The sequence below is a fragment of the Dendrobates tinctorius genome, unplaced genomic scaffold (assembly GCF_039654945.1).
Source record: "Dendrobates tinctorius isolate UK_male_01 unplaced genomic scaffold, ASM3965494v1 ptg000184l, whole genome shotgun sequence".
In the NCBI taxonomy this organism is placed as follows: Eukaryota; Metazoa; Chordata; class Amphibia; order Anura; family Dendrobatidae; genus Dendrobates; species Dendrobates tinctorius.
In genome coordinates, this window is record NW_027361851.1 from 16351906 (window position 1) to 16372914 (window position 21009).

Genomic DNA, 21009 nt, shown 5'->3' on the forward strand with positions numbered 1-21009 from the left:
ATGACGTGTATTTTCCCCATCATGTCATCAGTTTATTCAACAGACATTGAATAGAGGATGTGGTTAATTACAAGGTATATCTAGAATACCCTTGCCTTGTCTCACAAATAGTTAAATGATGATGGTAAAAATACACCACCCTCAACTAACTTTTTATGATACCTGGCAAGGTAACAATAGATATGCCTTGCTCTCAACACCATCCTCTATTCCTGGGTTCCCCAACTCCAGTCCTCAAGGCCCACCAACAGATCATGTTTTCAGGATTTCCTTTGTATTGCTCAGGTGTGCAATACAAAGAAAATCCTGAAAACATGATCTGTTGGTGGGGCTTGAGGACTGGAGTAGGGGAACCCTGCTCTATTCAGTCTGTGCAATATTAGCAGACTGAAGAGACTGGTGGTGAAAATACAAGTCATAGATTAGCGTTTGTGACACCACATAGCTCCAAGACTGACACAAGAAACGTGTCAGTAATGGAGCTATGTGGTGTCAAAAACGCAAAGTGTACGGCGCAGTGTGTGTAGGCGGTGAAAGGCACATTAATGAAACCGTATTTTGTGAAAGCAGAATTGCACATTTATTTTTAAACAAAAAAAAATCAAATTTTTTATTGTGAATGACGTTTGGGGGAAAATTGGGATACTTTGGGGGTGTGGAGAGATGAGGAACGTCTGGAAGTTGAGGAAGGGGTTCTAGGGGAAGGGGTGACGAAAGCACTGGGGGAAAGGAGCTCAGGGATGGAACTGGAGGCAGGTTGAGACACAGGAGGAGAGCAGGGAGGGACAAGCAAAGTCTTTTGTTTTTTTTGCTTCTTTGTGGCTGGAGTCTCCTGCCTGGACCGACTTCCACCGTGTGACCACCTTACTTTGCTCGACCGCCTTGAGTTGCTGGACCGTGGCCTTCAGGTGTAAAAGAGAATATGTGGGTCACCCCTCTGATGCTCTGTGGTGGTGGTAGCGGTGCTCCTAGAAGTGGCGGTGGTGGTGCTCCTAGAAGAGGTGGTGTCGGATCTCCTCGGAGAAGTGGTGGCGGTGCTCCTAGGAGGAGAAGTTGTGGCAGTGCTCCTAGGAGGAGAAGTGGTGGCGGTGCTCCTATGATGAGGAGTGGTGGCGGTGCTCCTTGAATGATGAGTGGTGGCAGTGCTCCTTGAATGTTGATGAGTGGTGTTGGTGCTCCTAGACGGCGAAGTGGTGGCGGTGCTCCGAACAGGAGAATAGGTGGCGGTGGCCCAAGCAGGTTCAGCGGTGGCGGTGCTCCAAGATGGTGCTCCGGTGGCGGTGGTGGTGCTCCAGACAGGAGCAGCGCTTGCCATGGTGGTGGCGGGGGTGGAGTGTCCAGCAGCACTCTGCATTGGTGTGGTGTAGTCGTGTCCGGCTTGGCTAGGAATGCAGGTGGCCGTGCAGTGGTATGCAGCAGAAGTCGGTAGTGAGGTGTAGCGAGTAGTGTTGAGCATTCCGATACTGCAAATATCGGGTATCGGCCGATATTTGCGGTATCGGAATTCCGATACTGAGTTCCCATACTTTTAGCATATCGAATACCGGAATCGGAAGTTCCCATAATGCTATGAGCCAGTTTGATTTGATTCAGCCAATGAGGAATCCTAAGAAGTGTGGGCACATCCTGTTAGGCATGTAGGCATGTTAACTAATGGCATGGCTGTGATTGGCTGCTGAAATGATGTCATGATGCACTATAAAAGCCGCCGCCGCCGCCATTTTGGGGTCACTCTGCTGTGAATTCAGTTAGGAACAGGACGCTGCTCTTCTGACTCTGAGGGACAGTTAGACATTGCGATTTGCTATATTGTGCTTTACCCAGGCTTCTTTAGCAACCCCTGTGTGAAGCTTTCTTTTGCCTTGCAGCACTGTTCACAGCTGTCTGCAAGGTCTGTGTGTGTGAGTGCAGCTCACGCTGTAGTGTGTTCTGCAGCCACCTCTGGTTGTAGGCTGCTCAGCGTGCATCACTGCCTCATAGATATTTTTTTTTTTTATTGCTGCTCATTTTTACTGATTTCTCCTATTATTGTGCATCCATCCATATCCATCTACATTGGTTGCAAACACTATATAGGAGTAGATAGTGGAGCCTTTCTGCAGCCTTTCAGTGCTAGTGCACAGTTCTCTGCACTGTTCACGACTGTCTGTGAGGTCTCTGTGTGTGAGTGCAGCTCACACTGTAGTGTGTTCTGCACCACCTCTGGTTGTAGTCCGCTCAGCATGCATCACTGCCTCATACATTGTCCTTTTTTGCTGTAGTGCTACTTATTTTTCCTGAATTTCTCCTATTAGTGTGCTTCCATCTGTATCCAGCTAGATTGGTTGCAAACACTATATAGGAGTAGATAGAGGAGCCTTTTTGCTGGCTTGTGCCCTGCAACCCCAGCCAGATTAGTATTAGCCTATTTTTTGGAGCCTCATCTATTGCATTGTAGGTTACCTTCCTGCATTGCAATAGATACAAAAAGTTTGTGATACTATCGGTTTTACATCTTTGGGCACATCCAGTGTCTTTTTGTGAAAAAAAAAGTTAATAAAGTTCACCAAACACACCACTTTACAGTTGTGTAGGCCACATTAGCTCATATTAAAGTCTAGTCCACACTTTATAAAATTAGTGTTTCTTATACCTGTTAGCAGCTGTTCAGGAATAAGCACACTAAGCCCTTAGTACTTTTCTGCCTATCTTTATCAGTCTACCAAGATGAAGAAGGCAGGGAGTAAGGCACGTGGTCGTTGGCGTGGAGTATCAGGAGCGATCGGACGTTGGGATTCTTTGCCTGCTGAGGGCACCAGTGACTCAGCATCCCCCTGTTTTAACAGGGAACAGTCCTTTATGCGCAACTTTGTAGGATCTCGCCGTACCCCACTGCTGCGGGAGGAACAAATTGAAGCCATTGTCGGATGGATGGCAGCTAACGCATCGACTTCAATTACTTCCACATCCTCTCAGGTCCAGAGCACTGAAGAGCAACCATCTGTGGCGCCCCTGAGGCTCGGTCTCCAAAGGTGTGGTGCCCCACCATCCAGGTAAGTTGGGGGCTCCTGACCACGCTCCAACACTCGCACCCCACGCAATAGAGTAGTTCAGCAAAACCACATTGCGGCTCCTTGCTTAGAGAGAAGCAGAGCAACTTTGGTGGTTCCCTGCTTGGAACACTAGACGTGTTGGGAGGTGGGTGGAGTTGAGAATACATAAAAGAGCGGGATGGTTTAGGATTACAGATCAGTCAGTCAGTCAGTCAGTGAGTGAGGCTGAGAGAGGAAGCCACTTGGAGAGGAGTGGGGGTCCCTGGAAGAGGGATGGAGGAAGGAGTGCTGCAGCTGCCTCAGTGACCTGAGCCAGCTGGCACGGGAAAGGAAAGAAGGAGAAAGACATTGAACTGAAGCCTGAGCTTCCATAGGAGAGAAAGACAAGTATGGAACGTAGGAGTAAAAGGGAACACACAGGACGTGGGTTAGAGGAAGAACCCTGCCTAGAAGTTCTAAGCGCAAGGCTGGGGCCCGGTCCCCGAGGTTGTATGGACACTAATGGTTCTGCAGCAGACACCGGTGGAGTAGTGGGCTGTAAATGCACTACTCCCATCTAAGACTTGAGGGCACAACAGCAACACGGATAGAGAGCCGGGACTTAGGAGTAGAGAGTCCCGAAGCAGGCTACAGCTGTCTGCCGTACAAGTAGAGTTCTTGGGAACATCTGTCAGGAGGAACTACAGTGTAACTCGGTACTGGGAGATCTTCACACTTAAAGGCGCTATAGAGGAGACGTTCAGAAAAGGCACATAAGTTGGCGGAGCGTGGAAGGGAGCATTCCATCTTGCCTGGGGGTTGACTGAGTCCCTGACCCGGAGGACAAGGCACAGAAGCGGGCACTACAGACTGTGAGTAAAGCTTTGGAACTACATGCCCTGGTGTCCTCCATTCCTTCCTGCGTCCGTCCGCCTGGCACTGCTACATCCCCTGCGCAAAACACTACACCATCTAAGTGTCTCCACATCTACACTGCCTGGGACAACAGCCCTGCCTGTGGAGGGCTATAACATCATTGCTGCACCACACCATCAGTCCCAGCGTATCTGCATGCAGCTTCGTCTTAACACCTCCCTTGCTGAACACCACAGGTGGCATCACGAACTATTCATCTAACTACATTCCACTATTCACAACTTCCCCTATTACTTTGGCGCCCAGGGCCACAGTATGGGTCACCGGCCGCTGTGACACGTCCCGCTGATACCGGCCCGGTACCGAGTACACCACAGCCCTGGGAGGACAACCCACATCTGTCTCTTCACCACCTGCCAAATTGCCCAGGCAGTCAGAGAGCCCTGGACAGGAGCCATCTCATTCTCTACGTCTGTTCTCTGAATCTCTTGGCTTGGAAAGGGGGCGAGCCAAGCAGCATTCTAGAATGTGAAGAAGAGGGAGTATGCAGTGATGCACAACAGCTTTGTCTCTCTGAATCTGAAGAGGTGGGTGGGCCAGTGTCTATGGTCAGCACACCTCAGTACGCTTCTGATGATGAGACTCAGGTGCTACTTTCTGGTACGTACTTTGCTGGCGAGACTACCCAGGAGAAGCAGCTGTTTGAAGAGGGTAGTGTAGATGATGAGGTCCTTGACCCATCATGGCGTGAGGAACAGGAAGGTGGTGGGAGCAGCTCTGAGGAAGAGATTCCCCGAACGGCCAAGACAGGAGGGAGAGGGAGGGGGCAGACTTGGTTGCCTGTAGCCTCCACTTTGGCACCCATTAGGAGCATTCCTCTTCCAAAACCCAAAACGGGCGCTCCCAGAACTTGCAATGCGTGGTCCTTTTTTGACACAGTTGCAGATGACATTTGCTTTGTCAAATGCAAGCTGTGTAATCAGAAAGTCAAAAGAGGGAGAAGTGTCAGCAACCTCAATACCACAAATATGTGGAAACATGTGTGGACCAAGCACGTGGTGGAGTTACAAAGACACACTGAAGACGTAGGCCAACCTACAGCACCACCTACCACCTCTTCAGCTCGTGTTGTAGCCTCTTCCTCCAGCTCACTCCCAGCTGGTTCGGCTTCCTCGCAGGATCACCATGGAAGAACCTCTGGCACTGTTGTACATAGACCCAGTGTAATTACACCAACAGCACCACGTTCCCTGTCATCCTCACACTCCCAAGCCACTCTACAGTCTCGGTAACACAGGCATGGGAGAAAAGGCGGCCATACTTGGCAAACCATTCTCCAGCACAGGCTCTGAATGCTGGCATTGCAAACTACTGGCCCTTGAAATGCTCTCATTCAGGCTGGTGGAGACTGACACCTTCCGTAACTTCATGGCATTGGCAGTCCCACAATACAATGTGCCCAGCCGCTTTTATTTCAGCAGGCAAGCTGTCCCTGCCATGCAAAAGCATGTGGAGGGAAAAATTAAACATGCGCTACTAAACGCCGTCAGTAGCAAGGTCCACCTGACCACCGATGCATGGACCAGTAACCATGGAAAGGGACGATACCTTTCCCTCACTGCCCATTGGGTAAATGTTCTGGAGCTGGGTACAGATCTTGAGAGTGGCGCTGTACGTGTTTTGCCAACTCCAAGGATTGCAGGAATCCAGTCTGTACACACTGACTCCTCCTCATACTCCAGTTCCTCAGAATCAGCGCTGCAGGAGCCGTCACGGTCTACCTCCACATGGACCCATGAACGCTTACCTGTTACGACCGATATGAGCACAGCCGTGGCCAAATGTCAACAGGCCGTACTGAAATTAATTTCTTTGGGGAATCGAAGCCACACAGCGCAGGAGCTCTGGAATGCCATCAAGCAGGAGAGCGACGTGTGGTTTGTGCCAGCGAATCTCCAGCCAGGCTTGGTAGTGTGTGACAATGGCCGAAATCTGGTGGCAGCTCTCGGCCTAGGCAACCTCACTCACATCCCATGTCTGGCACATGTGCGCAGCTTGGTCGTGCAGAGTTTTTTGAGGGACCATCCGGATCTTGATGCACTGCTGCACAAGGTCCGCATAGAGTGCACTCACTTGCGGCATTCCAGCATGGCAAGATCGCGCATTGCAGCTCTGCAGCGCCGATTCCGCCTTCCGGAACATCGCATCATATGTGACCTACCCACCAGGTGGAATTCAATGTTACATATGTTGGAGTGGTTGTGTGAGCAGCAGGCAGCAGTAATGGAGTACCAGCTGCATCAGGCGCAAACAAGTCGCACTGTGCGCCGTTCACACTTTACCACCACTGAGTGGGCCTCTATGAAGGACATCTGCCACGTTTTGCGTGCCTTCGATGATTCCACGTGGATGGCGAGTGCAGATGATGCACTAGTCAGCATGGCTGTCCCCCTTATCTGCCTGCTTCACAAAACACTGCAAGCACTAAGGGAGGAGGTTTTGGGAGAGGTGGAGGATGAAGAGTCACAAATGCCATCTGCTTCTGGACAGTCTGCGCAATGTGGTTCCTCACAAAGGCCTAGGCAGGGGACACTTTGTGAGGAGGATGAGGAGGAGTCAATGGAGGAGGAAGACATCTCTCCAGACGAGGGAGGTACACAATGCTCTAGTAGTCAGTATGTAGAGCGAGGGTGGGATGATGCAGAGCAGGCAGAGATGACGCCTCAAGCAGGGGACAGCGTTTCTTGGCCAGTTGGGAGTCTGCAGCACATGGTTGATTTCATGCTGCAGTGCCTGAGAAACGACCGCCGCATCGCCCACATTCTCAACACGGCTGATTATTGGGTGTACACCCTCCTAGATCCTCGCTACCGGGACAACTTACAAAGCCTCATAATACCATTGAACCGGGAGCGTAAAATGCGGGAGAACCAAGACACACTGGTGCATTCCATCATGTTCTCCATTCTACCCGAGAGCAGTGCTGCTAGTGCTTTACAAAGCAGCTCTGTGCGTCGAGGCAGTGGAGGAAGCTCTGCACAAAGAGGGAGCAGAGGCAGCGCCTCAGCACAAGGCAAGACCAGTATGGCCCAAATGTGGCAAAGTCTTGTGTGCCCACCACAAATGTCTACACCATCACAGACGGCTCCAGTCAGCAGGAGGCAACGTTTCCGTCAAATGGTGACAGACTACAAGTCTTGCCCTGTCAGTGTACTCCTAGAAGGCTCTTCCCCCTTCAAGTTTTTGGTCTCTAAGCTGGATACATGGCCAGAGCTTAGCCAGTATGCATTGGAGGTGCTGGATTGCCTTGCTGCTAGTGTATTATCGGAACACGTCTTTAGTGCCGCAGGTGGTGTACTAACAGACCGTCGCATGAGACTATCCTCCGATATCGTTGACCGGCTTACTTTTCTGAAAATTAACAAGGCCTGGATCTCGCCGGAATTTGCCAGTCCTCTTCCAGATTAAATAATTGGTTGGCAACAGTATCCAGGTCTCCTGTTGTGTTCATGTTTCTACCACCTGAACTGTAATCCCTGGGTTCCAACACCGCCAGTTGCTTCTCAGAAGTGCCGTCTGCACAGAGAAAAACACTAGCTCCTGTGTTAGTGGGGTTCAGTAACGTCAGCTGATCCCCTGCTGTGTGTCCGGCAATTTCGCCTGCTCTGTCCTCATTCACACTACTACAGATCTAAAACTTGCTCCAATTAGGCCTATGGCTACACTCTGTTTCTACTGTAATCCCAGGGCTCCAACACCGCCAGTTGCTGCTCTGAAGTGCCGTCTGCACAGTCAACATATGCTCCAGTGTTATTGGGGTTCAGTAACATCTGCTGATCCCCTGCTGTGTGTCCGGCAATTTCGCCTGCTCTGTCCACATTCACACTACTACAGAACTAAAACTTGCTCCAATTAGGCCTCTGGCTACACTCTGCTTCTACTGTAATCCCTGGGCTCCAATACCGCCAGTTGCTGCTCAGAAGTGCCGTCTGCACAGTCAACATATGCTCCAGTGTCATTGGGGTTCAGTAACGTCAGCTGATCCCCTGCTGTGTGTCCGGCAATTTCGCCTGCTCTGTCCACATTCACACTACTACAGATCTAAAACTTGCACCAATTAGACCTCTGGCTACACTCTGTTTATAGTGTAATCCCTGGGCTCCAACAACGCCAGTTGCTGCTCAGAAGTGTCTTTGACACAGGTATTCCCTCATGCCCAGCCTGGTTTCATCACGCCAGCTGTTTCCGGGAAGTGTCAACGTCACTTTGTCACCAATACGTTGTCCTGTCGTGTTGCGGTCGGGTTAGCCGACTCTATGGTGCCTGCAGTTTAGGTGCTTCCTATGTGGGCTGCAGGTTCTGGCCATAAAGGCTGGTTCCGTAGTGCCAATAGGACAAGCACCCCCTGTAGGACTGTGGGTTTTGGTAACTGCGGCCGGCTCGCGGCCTTGCAACTTTGTTTTTCATGGGTACCTTCTGCTACCCATCCGGGTTCCAGCACCGTCAGCTGGATCTTGGCAGTGCCTTTGGCTTAGGTGCCTCCTTCTCGGTATCAGAGTTCCAGCAACGTCTGCTGGTCCTTGGTAGTGCTTTCTAGCACAGGTACCTCCTGCTTAGTCACTGGGTTCCAGTACCGTCAGCTGGTCCTCGGTAGTGCCATTGGCTCTTGTTCCTTCTGCTACCCCTCCGGGTTCCAACACCGTCAGCTGTTTCTCGGTAGTTCCATTGGTTCTTGTTCCTTCTGCTGCCCCTCCGGGTTCCAGCACCGTCAGCTGGTTCTCGGCAGTGCCTTTGGCTTAGGTGCCTTCATCTCGGTATCTGAGTTCCAGCAACGTCTGTTGGTCCTTGGTAATGCTTTCTGGCACAGGTACCTCCTGCTTAGTAACTGGGTTCCAGTACCATCAGCTGGTCCTCGGTTGTTCCATTGGCTCTTGTTCCTTCTGCTACCCATCCGGGTTCCAGTACCGTCAGCTGGTTCTCGGCAGTTCCTCAGCCTTCTTGTACCTTCTGCTACATTTCCAAGTTCAAACTTTTTGAAATGGTTTTTGGTAATCACCCTGGATCTCCCTGACGACAACCCTGAAGACCACCTCAAAGAAGACCAAAAAGATGACCCTGAAGAAGATGACCAAGGGGACAAAGAACATGAAGACAACCACCAAGATACAGCACAACAAGAGACAGAAGACCAAGAAGCAGAAGAACAAAAAGCAGAAGAACATTAAGCATAAGACTAAAAATCAGAGCAAAAGATATTATCTAAATTATATGCAAAACATAAGCCACGGAGACACCATCACATGTTTCTCAACACAAGCAATGACTAGCCATGTCTTTCCCCAGGAAGGAACAACCACGGGAAGGACAGTCGCCAATTAAGGAGACCACCTATGCCAAAACATGGTATCCATCCACAGACAGCTGTTTCGAGGTATTGCCCCTCATCAGTGTGGAGTAGGAAACTGGCCAGTAGGAGCAATGCCTAGTAGAAGACTGTGAAAAATTAGGATGAATGAACTCATGGAGATCAACATCCAACACTGCGGAGACACCAACACATGTTTCTCAACGCAGTGATTCTAGAGCAAAGCCCCCATCCCTTATGGGAAATATGTAAAAATATGCAAAACAAGCCGCGGAGAAACCAGCACATGTTTCTCAACGCAAGCAATGACTAGCCAGGTCTTTCCCTGGGAAGAAACAACCACGGGAAGGGCAGTCTCCAATGAAGGAGACCACCTATGCCAAAACATGGTATCCATCCACAGACAGCTGTTTCGGAGTATTGCCCCTCATCAGTGTGGAGTAGGAAACTGGCCAGTAGGAGCAATGCCTAGTAGAAGACTGTGAAAAATGAGGATGAATGAACTCAGGGGTATTGCCCCTCATCAGTGTGGAGTAGCAAACTTGGCATATTTCCCATAAGGGATGGGGACTATGCTCTAGAATCACTGTGTTGAGAAACGTGCAGTGTTGGATGTTGATCTCCATGAGTTCATTCATCCTCATTTTTCACAGTCTTCTACTAGGCATTGCTCCTACTAGCCAGTTTCCTACTCCACACTGATGAGGGGCAATACCCCGAAACAGCTGTCTGTGGATGGATACCATGTTTTGGTATAGGTGGTCTCCTTCATTTGAGACTGCCCTTCCCGTGGTTGTTCCTTCCCGGGGAAAGACCTGGCTAGTCATTGCTTGCGTTGAGAAACATGTGATGGTGTCTCCGCGGCTTGTGTTTTGCATATTTTTACATATTTCCCATAAGGGATGGGGGCTTTGCTCTAGAATCACTGCGTTGAGAAACATGTGATGGTGTCTCCGCAGTGTTGGATGTTGATTTCCATGAGTTCATTCACCCTCATTTTTCACAATTATCTAAATTATAAGCAAAAGAAGACTAAGCAGTGTATGGGGGTGAGTCCATTCCTGCTCGTGGTGCCCCTGGAAAATGCCTGCTGCTGCAGGCCAAACTGAACGCAGACAAATCCTGTTGTAAATCTTTTGTGACAGGCAGAACGGAAGGTGTAATCTTCAAACTTTTATAGATAACAACTACAGGGATGCCTGTCACGAATAAGAATATGATGAAGAAGAAGAATAGGAAGAAGATGAAGAAGTAGAATATGAAGAAGAATAATAGTTGAATAAGAAGAATATGAAGAATGTAAAAAAAAGAATAATAGGAAGAAGGTGAAGAAGAAGATGAATAAGGTGAAGAAGAAGTTGATGAAAAAGATGCTGCTGCTGCTGAGGATCATGAAGGAGAAAGTGTGGGAGAAGTAAAAAAGGTGAAGAGCATGGAAGTACTGAAACATACATACAGTATCTGACAAAATATAACAAAGGTTAACATAGTCAATATCTTTGTAACTCCGAACGTATTAAAAAAAAAAAAAACAATTCCTGCTATTCCATTTGATTGGGCTAAACCTCTATGCCTTTAATGTCTCCTCCACCTCCCCCAATACATTCTACATTATTCTTAGTTGTTTTTCTTCATGTAGAATTAACCTACAAGGAAAAAAAGGGTTTATTTTAATTCCAATATTTCTGTCCCATTGACTTGCATTGGTTTCCTGTATCGGAATTGGCGATATCCGATACTTTTTGGGTATCGGTCCGATCCAATCCGATCCGATATTTCACGATATCAGAAGGTATCACTCAACACTAGTAGCGAGTCAGTGGTGGCACTGTTGGAAATGACACCATTGACTGCTGCATGTTCCGATTTTGCTGCATAGCCTGCAAGTAAGCAGTGTTGCAGGCCTGCAACACACTCAGCTGTTGCTCAGGATTAAGGTGTTCCGCCATGCCCCATTCAATTTTACTGAAAAAATAGTGCGCTGGTCTGTTGAGGTCGGCCTCCAGATGGTCAAAGTGCTGGTCGATAGAGTGGAAGCGGTGTTCCATGTGGGTAAAACCGCGTTCCATAAGTGAAAAACCACTTTCCACTCTGTCAGAGAGCGATTTGAGGCTGGCATGAAATGCCTCGCTCAAGAGCATGAACTCGGGCATGACATTCCTGTCTGAGGCCCTCTGCCGCTGGTGGGAAGTGCCTGCATAACCAGTGGCAGAGACCTGGGACAGGGGAACACCTGATTGACCAGCTTCCTGGTCACCAGCTGTCCGTGTTGCTGACCTGCAAGATGCTTCCTGGCTGTCGGATGGCTGGGACGAGCCCAAGGTTGATCGATGAAGGACCGCTCCAGGGACAGGTTGCAGGGGGCTGCTCCAGGTGCTGTGAAAAGAAAAGAAAAACATTACTATCATGCATTTACAAGAAGCATCAGCTGTGGAATAGAAAAGCACAGGTTATTAAATAAAAATATATAATACTTACGCTCTGGTAGCAAGGACTAGTCTTAGGAATGCCAACTCGCAATGATACTTTGTTCTGGTCCTTGCCGCTGAACCACTGCGCACCTGTCCCTCAGCACGAACATCAGTGTTGAAGCGGTCCTTCATCGAGCGCCAACGTGTGCGGACTTTGTTCAATGCACTGATGGCAACATCTGTATCATCACACACACCTGAGTGAACTTGGCAAACATTCAATGCAGCATCACAAAAGAATTCAGTACACAATGCAATCACTGTTGATCCTGAGGACACTGGTGTGTTTCCTGCAAGAATATATCTTGCAAGAAACACACCAGTATCATCAGAAACAAGAGTGAAAGCATGATCAATACAGCAGTACAATACACAATGCAGTCACTGTTGATCCTGAGGACACTGTTGTGTTTCCTGCAATAATATATCTTGCAAGAAACACACCAGTTTCATCAGGAACAAGAGTGAAAGCATGATCAATACAGCAGTACAATATACAATGCAGTCACTGTTGATCCTGAGGACACTGTTGTGTTTCCTGCAAGAATATATCTTGCAAGAAACACACCAGTATCATCAGGAACAAGAGTCAATGCGGCATCACAGAGTATGGAAATACTTACAAAACGCCTTTTTGGAAGTTGGAGAGGCGCTGTCCCAGCCATCGATCATCGCTGCAGCCACCTCATTTCAGAGCTGCCGGGTCACCACAGTGTCCTTGTACTGCTGGTCACGGCTGTCCCACAACGGGACATGCTCCTGGACCAGGTGGATCAGGGCGTCATTGTCCAAGTAAATGTCTTCATCCCGTTGTGGAACCTAGAAAAAAAAAACATTATAATCTTGGAAATTTTGGAGAATGAAAAAGATAGAGAAATAGAAATACCACGTGCACGCCAGCGATCCCATAGACTGTAATGTTATTTTTTTGCGCATTCCGTGCGCACACACGCGCATGCGATTTTTTTAACGAGGCTGGGTGGAACAAAAAATGCAACATGTAGCATCTGGCACGACTGGGCGCACACCTGAAAAATGCGCAGTGCACGAAAACACTGATGAGCGCGTGCAATCACTAGACACTGCACCCGCCATTTTAAACATAGGGGACCATTGCGCGTGTGCCCGATAGCGCACGATGCGCTGCCCGATAAAACGCTAGTGTGAAACCAGCCTTACCTGCATGATTAGAATGCTGTGTTTTGGATGCTGCCAAAATGTTGCTACTTCCTGATCATGGACACAAAATGCCTAAAGTTAAAAATGACACATTTTCTTTGTATCTTAGGCAAACATTTTAAAAATTACAAAAAGGAAAATGGGCCAATGCAAAAGTTTGGGCATCTGGCATCAATAATACCTAGTAGCACTCACTTTTGCAAATATCACAGTTTGTAAATGCTTCAGTTCTTCTTTGAGGGATTTTCATCCATTCTCCAGTTTTGTGAGATTCCTGATTCTTCTTGCATATACTGCTACTTTGAGGTCTGGCAGTGGTTACAGATTTTCAATGATTTTCAGATCAGGGAACTGTGAGGGCAAATGTAAAACCTTCAGGTTTCGCCTTTTGAGGTAGTCTATTGTGGATTTTGATGTGCGTTTAGGGTCATTATCCATTTGTAGAAGCCATCCTCTTTTCAACTTCATCTTTTTTGCAGATGGTGTTATGTTTGCATCAAGAATTTGTTGAAATTCCACTCATTCCATTCTTCCATTCCATGTGAAATATTCTCTGTGCCATTGGCTATAACACAACCCCAAAGCATGATTTATCCACTCCCATGTTTAATGGTTGGAGAGATGTTCTTTTCCTGCATGGACGCGCTGCCAGAGACCCACCCCGCAGTTGCTTATGATTTATCCACACTGCGGGGCTGTGAATCTTGGGCATGTGCAGTAGTTCTCTGCGGCTCTCATGCCCAAGATTCCCAGCCCCGCAGTGTGAATAAATCATGAGCAACTGCGGGGCAGGATCTCTGGCAGCGCGTCCAGTCCACACAGGCACAATAGCCAGGCCATGAAGTGATGTGAGAGAACGGGCGCGCTAACTGCGCATGCCCAAGAAAATATATTACAGCGCAGCATTTGAATTGAACACAGAGGAGGCGGAGCAAAGACATAAGGATTAAATGAATGATGGATGCGAGGTGTCGGTGTCAGAGGGGGAAAGACCTGCCCCCTGGTCAAAATTCTGGTATGTCTGACTAATTTTAAAAATGCTTATTTCGGTGGTGGAAGGGCGCTAAATAAAAGAGCCACCTTGACAGAATGCAGCATTAGTGCTGCACAAGGTGGCTCTTTTACTTAAAAACGCCTGGGGGGTGACAGGTTCCCTTTAACAGTAATTTTAACCAAGAGTGCCCAAACTTTTACATGCCACTGTATGTATTGTCCTATCTGTAGTGCAATGATTTCTGTATTTACCTATATACCTATTTAATATCTGACCACTATGTGATCACTATATTCAGTTCCAGCTGGGTGATAATATAGTGTATATCTACCGTATCTATCTATCTATCTATCTATCTATCTATATACATTTTTGATGGATACATATATATATATATTATATGATGTTTGATATTTTTGTATTTTTTTTTCAGCAACAGTACCATGGTGTAGTCCAGTGATGTATGTTGGTTTTATTTAGTTACAGTGTGGGGGTTTACTTAGTAACAGTACAGCCACATTGTCCAGACACAGTATGGTCATATTTAGTCCCTGTGTTTATTGTTATAAATGTGTCATAAATAAAGAGTTTTATCACTTTTTGTGCTTTATAATTATATTATTAAAATTATATTACTGTGAATAATAAATTTGGCCCTGATTCTGGTTGACCTTTTATGACTCTTCAATTATACAATGTAGAAGAAATCTGCACCTTAAATGGGGAAAATGAGGAATAATCCACAGCACATTTGCAGTGGCAAAATCTGCACCAAATTAACCCAATTTATTATATCTAGATACTACATAATGCTGACACACAATTTTATTTTTAAATTGTCTTACTGTTGGCTTTATAATGGAAATAAGGTCTTGATGCAGAGCAACTTCATACAAGAAACCATAGTGGTCAGAAGATTCAAATGCAATGCCGAACATCCCAATGATGTTTGGGTGAGATGAAAGGATCAGAGCCACACAGTACTCATAGAGAAAGTTTTGCCGCTTGGTAAAAGTCTTTGATAGGAGTTTTAGAGCCATGGGTGTTCCTTAAAATAAAAAAAGGAAGTCTGATTAATAATTTTGTTTCATATATCATATTAAAATTAATTAAAATCAATTAATTTAAATACCCTTTAAATTGAGTTGAATATATCTGAGTGCAATTGAGCTGCGCTCAAATATTATAAACTTTGTAATTTGCTTCCGTATATAAATTTAAAAAAAAAACATACTCATCTTACTGCGCACTTCTCTAGCCCTTCCCCTCCTCACTGGCACCCGTTCTCATTGCATCTTCTTATCACTGACACAAACGCTGAACCCTGACACTCTGCATATTGGCATACAAGGTCATAGCGCACGACATGACATCATTCATGACCTTACACACACTTGCCCAGAGCTGGCCAGGCATCATCAGAGCTGGAAGTCTTGACCTAGATTGAAGAGGCATGAATTCAGCACACAACGCTGATTAGGAAGTGCGAAGAGGACCAGGTGATGGAGAAGAGTGGATGGCTCAGAAAGGTTAGTCCAAGTATTCTATTTTTTATATCTTACGTGTACTATTCTCTTGGGTCTGGAGAAACCCAATTGCATATTAACCCCTTAGAGACAGAGCCAGTTTTCAGCTTAATGACCAGGCCAATTTTTACAATTCTGACCACTGTCCCTTTATGAGGTTATAACTCTGGAACGCTTTAATGGATCCCGCTGATTCTAAGACTCTTTTTTCGTGACATATTGTACTTCATGTCAGTGGTAAAATTTCTTCAAAAAGTCTTGTGTTTATTTATGAAAAAAAATGGAAATATGGTGAAAATTTTAAAAATTTTGCAATTTTAAAACTTTAAATTTTTATGCCCTTAAATAAGAGAGATGTGTCACACAAATTTCTTAATAAATAACATTTCCCACATGTCTACTTTACATCAGCACAATTTTGGAAGCAAAATTTTTTTTTGTTAGGAAGTTATAAGGGTTAAAAGTTGACCAGCGATTTCTCATTTTTACAACAAAATTTACAAAACCATTTTTTTTAGGGACCACATCATATTTAAAGTCATTTTGAGGGGTGTACATGACAGAAAATACCCAAAAGTGGCACCATTCTAAACACTAGACCCCTCAAGGTGCTCAAAACCACATTCAAGAAGTTTATTAACCCTTTAAGTGCTTCACAGGAACTAAAGCAATGTGGAAGGAAAAAATTAACATTTAACTTTTTTTTGCAAAAAATTTACTTCAGAGCCAATTTTTTTTATTTTCACAAGTGTTAAAAGAGAAAATCAACCACAAAATTTGTTGTACAATTTCTCCTGAATACGCTGATACCCTATATGTGGGGGTAAACCACTTTTTCAGCACACGGCAGAGCTCGCAAGGGATGGAGCGCCGTTTGACTTTTTCAACGCAGAATTGGCTGGAATTGAGATCGGATGCTATGTTGCGTTCGGAGAGCCCTTAATGTGCCTAAACAGTGGAAACCTCCAACAAGTGACCCCATTTTGGAAACTAGACCCATTAAGGAACTTATCTAGATGTGTGGTGAGCACTTTGAACCCCCAAGGGCTTCACAGAAGTTTATAACGTAGAGCCGTGAAAATAAGAAATCTATTTTTTTCCACAAAAATGATCTTTTCACCCCCAAATTTTTATTTTTTTACAAGGTTAACAGGAGAAATCATACCCGCACAGTTGTTATGTGATTTGTCCTGAGTACGCCGATACCCCATATGTGGGGGGGAACCACTGTTTGGGCGCATGGGAGAGCTCGGAAGGGAAGGAGTGCCTTTTTGGAATGCAGACTTTGATGGAATGGTCTGCGGGCATCATGTTGCGCTTGCAGAGCCCCTGATGGGCCTAAACAGTGGAAACCCCCCACAAGTGACCCCATTTTGGAAACTAGACTTATTAAGGAACTTATCTAGATGTGTGGTGAGCACTTTGAACCTTCAAGTGCTTCACAGAAGTTTATAACGTAGAGCCGTGAAAATAAAAAATCCATTTTTTTCCACAAAAATGATCTTTTCGCCCCCAAATTTTTATTTTTACAAGGGTAACAGGAGAAATCATACCCGCACAGTTGTTATGCGATTTGTCCTGAGTACGCCGATACCCCATATGTGGGGGGGGGAACCACTGTTTGGGCGCATGGTAGAGGTCGGAAGGGAAGGAGTGCCATTTTGGAATGCAGACTTTGATGGAATGGTCTGCGGGCATCATGTTGCGCTTGCAGAGCCCCTGATGGGCCTAAACAGTGGAAACCCCCCCACAAGTGACCCCATTTTGGAAATTAGACCCCCTAAGCAACTTATCTAGATGTGTGGTGAGCACTTTGAACCCTCAAGCGCTTCACAAAAGTTTATAAACGCAGAGCCGTGAAAATAAAAAGTCTTTTTTTCTTTCTACAAAAGTGATTTTTTAGACCCCCAAAGTTGGCAAATAGTGGAAACCCTTCAATTCTTGCTCCAACCCTAACCCCAACACACCCCTAACCCTAATCCCAACCCTAACCCTAATCCCAACCCTAATCCCTAATCCTAATTCTAACCCTAATCCTAGTTCGCCCTAACCCTAATTCTAACCCTAGCCGTGACCCGAGCCCTAACCCTAGCCCAACCCTAGCCCTAGCACAACCCTAACCCTAACCCTAGCCTAACCCTAACCCTAACCCTAGCCTAACCCTAGCCCTAACCCTAGCCCTAACCCTAGCCCAACCCTAACCCTAATGGAAAACTGAAAAAAAAATATTTTCTTTTTCATTATATTGGCCTATATAAGGGAATGATAAACGGGGGGGTTATGTACTATTTTTTTTATTTTGATCACTATGATCGTTTATCATAGTGATCAAAATAATGAATGGAATCTGCCAGCCGGAGCCGGCAGATTCCCGGCGGGCGCACTGCGCATGCGCCCGCCATTTTCAAGATGGCAGCGCCCATCGGAGGATGCCGGCGGGACGTGGGACCACCGGGAGGGGACGGAGGGCCACGGAGAGGTACCGGGGGGGATCGGGGACCCTATTTCTATTATTAGGTCTGGAAATTGGGCTGGCCATGACATGGATTTGATGTGGTGGTCCTTCATCCACACATTGATTGACCTAGCTGTGTGGCATGGCGCATTGTCCTGCTGGAAAAAAAACAGTCCTCAGAGTTGGGGAACATTGCCTGAGCAGAAGGAATCAACTGTTTTTCCAGGATAACCTTGTATGCGGCTTGATTCATACGGCCTTCGCACAGATTAACCTGCCCAATTCCAGCCTTGCTGAAGCATCCCCAGATCATCACTGATCCTCCGCCAAATTTCACAGTGGGTGCAAGACAATGTGTCTTGTACGCCTCTCCAGGTCTCCGTCTAACCATTAGACGACGAGGTGTTGAGCAAAGCTAAAAATTAGACTCATCAGAGAAGAATACCTTACTCCAGTTCTCTATAGTCCAATCCTTATGGTCTATGGGAAACTTCAGCTTTGCTCTCCTTTGCTTGTCATTGATGAAAGGCTTTTTTCTAGCTTTACATGACTTGAGCCCTGCCTCTAGGAGCCTGTTACGAACTGTTATTGCCATGCACTTCACCCCAACTGCCATTTGCCATTCCTTTTGTAGGTCACATGATGTCATCCTGCATTTGCTGAGTGACATTCAAATAAGATGACGGTCATCCCCAGTAAGTGGAGAGCCGTTTTCACCCTTTGCCGGACTGTAGCTTTCCTAACTCAAGACTTTTCTTTTCAACTCTTTTGGCATGGTTAAAAGTTATTTTTTCATTCCTATTGCTTTTGGGATATTACCAGCACTTGTCCTACTGCAAGAGGATTGTGAACACCACAGCAGGGTTTTTTTTATTTTTTATCATTTCATTTGTTAAATAAGATTTAGGTCAGGTGATCACCTAATCAGAAGCACATTAAGTAGAATGAGGTGTCCTCTAGTTGGAATTTAACTGACACTGGAATGGAAGTCAGACATGTAGAGAAGCTGATTTTTATTAAACTGTGCAGTGGTCTCTTAATTTTTGCCAGAGCTGTGTGTGTGTGTGTGTGTGTGTATATATATATATATATATATATATATATACAGCTGGGCCCATATATATTTGGACAGAGACAACATTTTTCTAATTCTGGTTCTAGACATTACCACAATGAATTTTAAACAAAACAATTCAGTTGCAGTTGAAGTTCAGACTTTCAGCTTTCATTTGAGGGTATCCACATTATAATTGTATGACGGGTTTAGGAGTTTCAGCTCCTTAACATGTGCCACCCTGTTTTTAAAGGGACCAAAAGTAATTGGACAGATTAAATAATTGTAAATAAAATGTTCATTTCTAGTACTTGGTTGAGAACCCTTTGTTGGCAATGACTGCCTGAAGTCTTGAACTCATGGACATCATCAGATGCTGTGTTTCCTCCTTTTTGATGCTCTGCCAGGACTTCACTGCGGTGGTTTTCAGTTGCTGTTTGCTTGTGGGTCTTTCTGTCTGAAGTTTAGCCTTTAACAAGTGAAATGCATGCTCAATTGGGTTGAGATCAGGTGACTGACTTGGCCATTCAAGAATATTCCACTTCTTTGCATTAATAAACTCCTGGGTTGCTTTGGCTTTATGTTTTGGGTCATTGTCCATCTGTAGTATGAAACAACGACCAATCGGTCTGGCTGCATTTGGCTGGATCTGAGCACACAGTATGGCTCTGAATACCTCAGAATTAATTCGGCTGCTTCTGTCCTGTGTCACATCATCAATAAACTCTAGTGACCGAGTGCCACTGGCAGCCATGCATGCCCAAGCTATCACACTGCCTCTACCGTGTTTTACAGATGATGTGGTATGCTTTGGATCATGAGCTGTACCCTGCCTTTGCCATACTTTTATCTTTCCATCATTCTGGTAGAGGTTGATCTTAGTTTCATCTGTCCAAAGAATGTTCTTCCAGAACTGTGCTGGCTTTTTTAGATGTTTTTTAGCAAAGTCCAGTCTAGCCTTTTTATTCTTGATGCTTATGAGTGGCTTGCACCGTGCAGTGAACCCTCTGTATTTACTTTCATGCAGTCTTCTCTTTATGGTAGATTTGGATATTGATACGCCTACCTCCTGGAGAGTGTTGTTCACTTGGTTGGCTGTTGTGAAGGGGTTTCTCTTCACCATGGAGATTATTCTGCGATCATCCACCATTGTTGTCTTCCGTGGGCGCCCAGGTCTTTTTGCATTGATGAGCTCACCAGTGCTTTCTTTCTTTCTCAGGATGTACCAAACTGTAGATTTTGCCACTCCTAATGTTGTAGCAATTTCTCGCATGGGTTTTTTTTCCTGTTTTTGCAGCTTAAGGATGGCTCATATCACCTGCATGGAGAGCTCCTTTGACCGCTTGTTTCCTTCACAGCAAAACCTTCCAAATGCAAGCACCACTCCTCAAATCAACTCGAGGCCTTTTATCTGCCTAATTGAGAATGACATAACGAAGGGATTGCCCACACCTGTCCATTAAATAGCCTTGGAGTCAATTGTCCAATTACGTTTGGTCCCTTTAAAAACAGGGTGGCACATGTTAAGGAGCTGAAACTCCTAAACCCTTCATCTAATTTTAATGTGGATACCCTCAAATGAAAGCCGAAAGTCTGAACTTAAACTGCATATGAATTGATTTGTTTAAAATTCATTGTGGTAATGTCTAGAACCAAAAATAGAAAAATGTTGTCTCTGTCCAAATATATATGGACCTAACTGTGTGTATATTATATATACACACTTATATATGTGTGTGCATATATATACTACTAGCTGAAGAGCCCGGCGCTGTCCGGGCATAGTAACTAACTGTGGTTAGTTATAACAAATTATAATTATCCTCCATCCCATAGTCCGGTGCCCATATACCCATCATACATATCCACCAACCTATAGGCCCGTGCCCATATACCCATCATACATATCCTCCATCCCATAGTCGAGTGCCCATATACCCATCACACATCCTGCATCCCATAGTCCCATGCCCATATACCCATCACACATCCTCCATCCCATAGTCCCATGCCCATATACCCATCATGCATATTCGCCATCCCATAGTCGAGTGCCCATATACCCATCACACATCCTT

At 45.9% G+C, this 21009-nt stretch overlaps 1 protein-coding gene across 1 annotated transcript in view; it reads right to left on the bottom strand.

The window, feature by feature from the left end:
- LOC141055140 (serine/threonine-protein kinase SBK2-like) overlaps positions 1 to 21009 on the bottom strand; it is a 183114-nt gene that overhangs the window by 55942 nt on the left and 106163 nt on the right. Inside the window, exon 3 of the mRNA XM_073552121.1 lies at positions 14742 to 14944. Within this exon, the coding sequence (XP_073408222.1) occupies positions 14742 to 14944 (203 nt within the window). The remainder of the gene's footprint in view (positions 1 to 14741; positions 14945 to 21009) is intronic.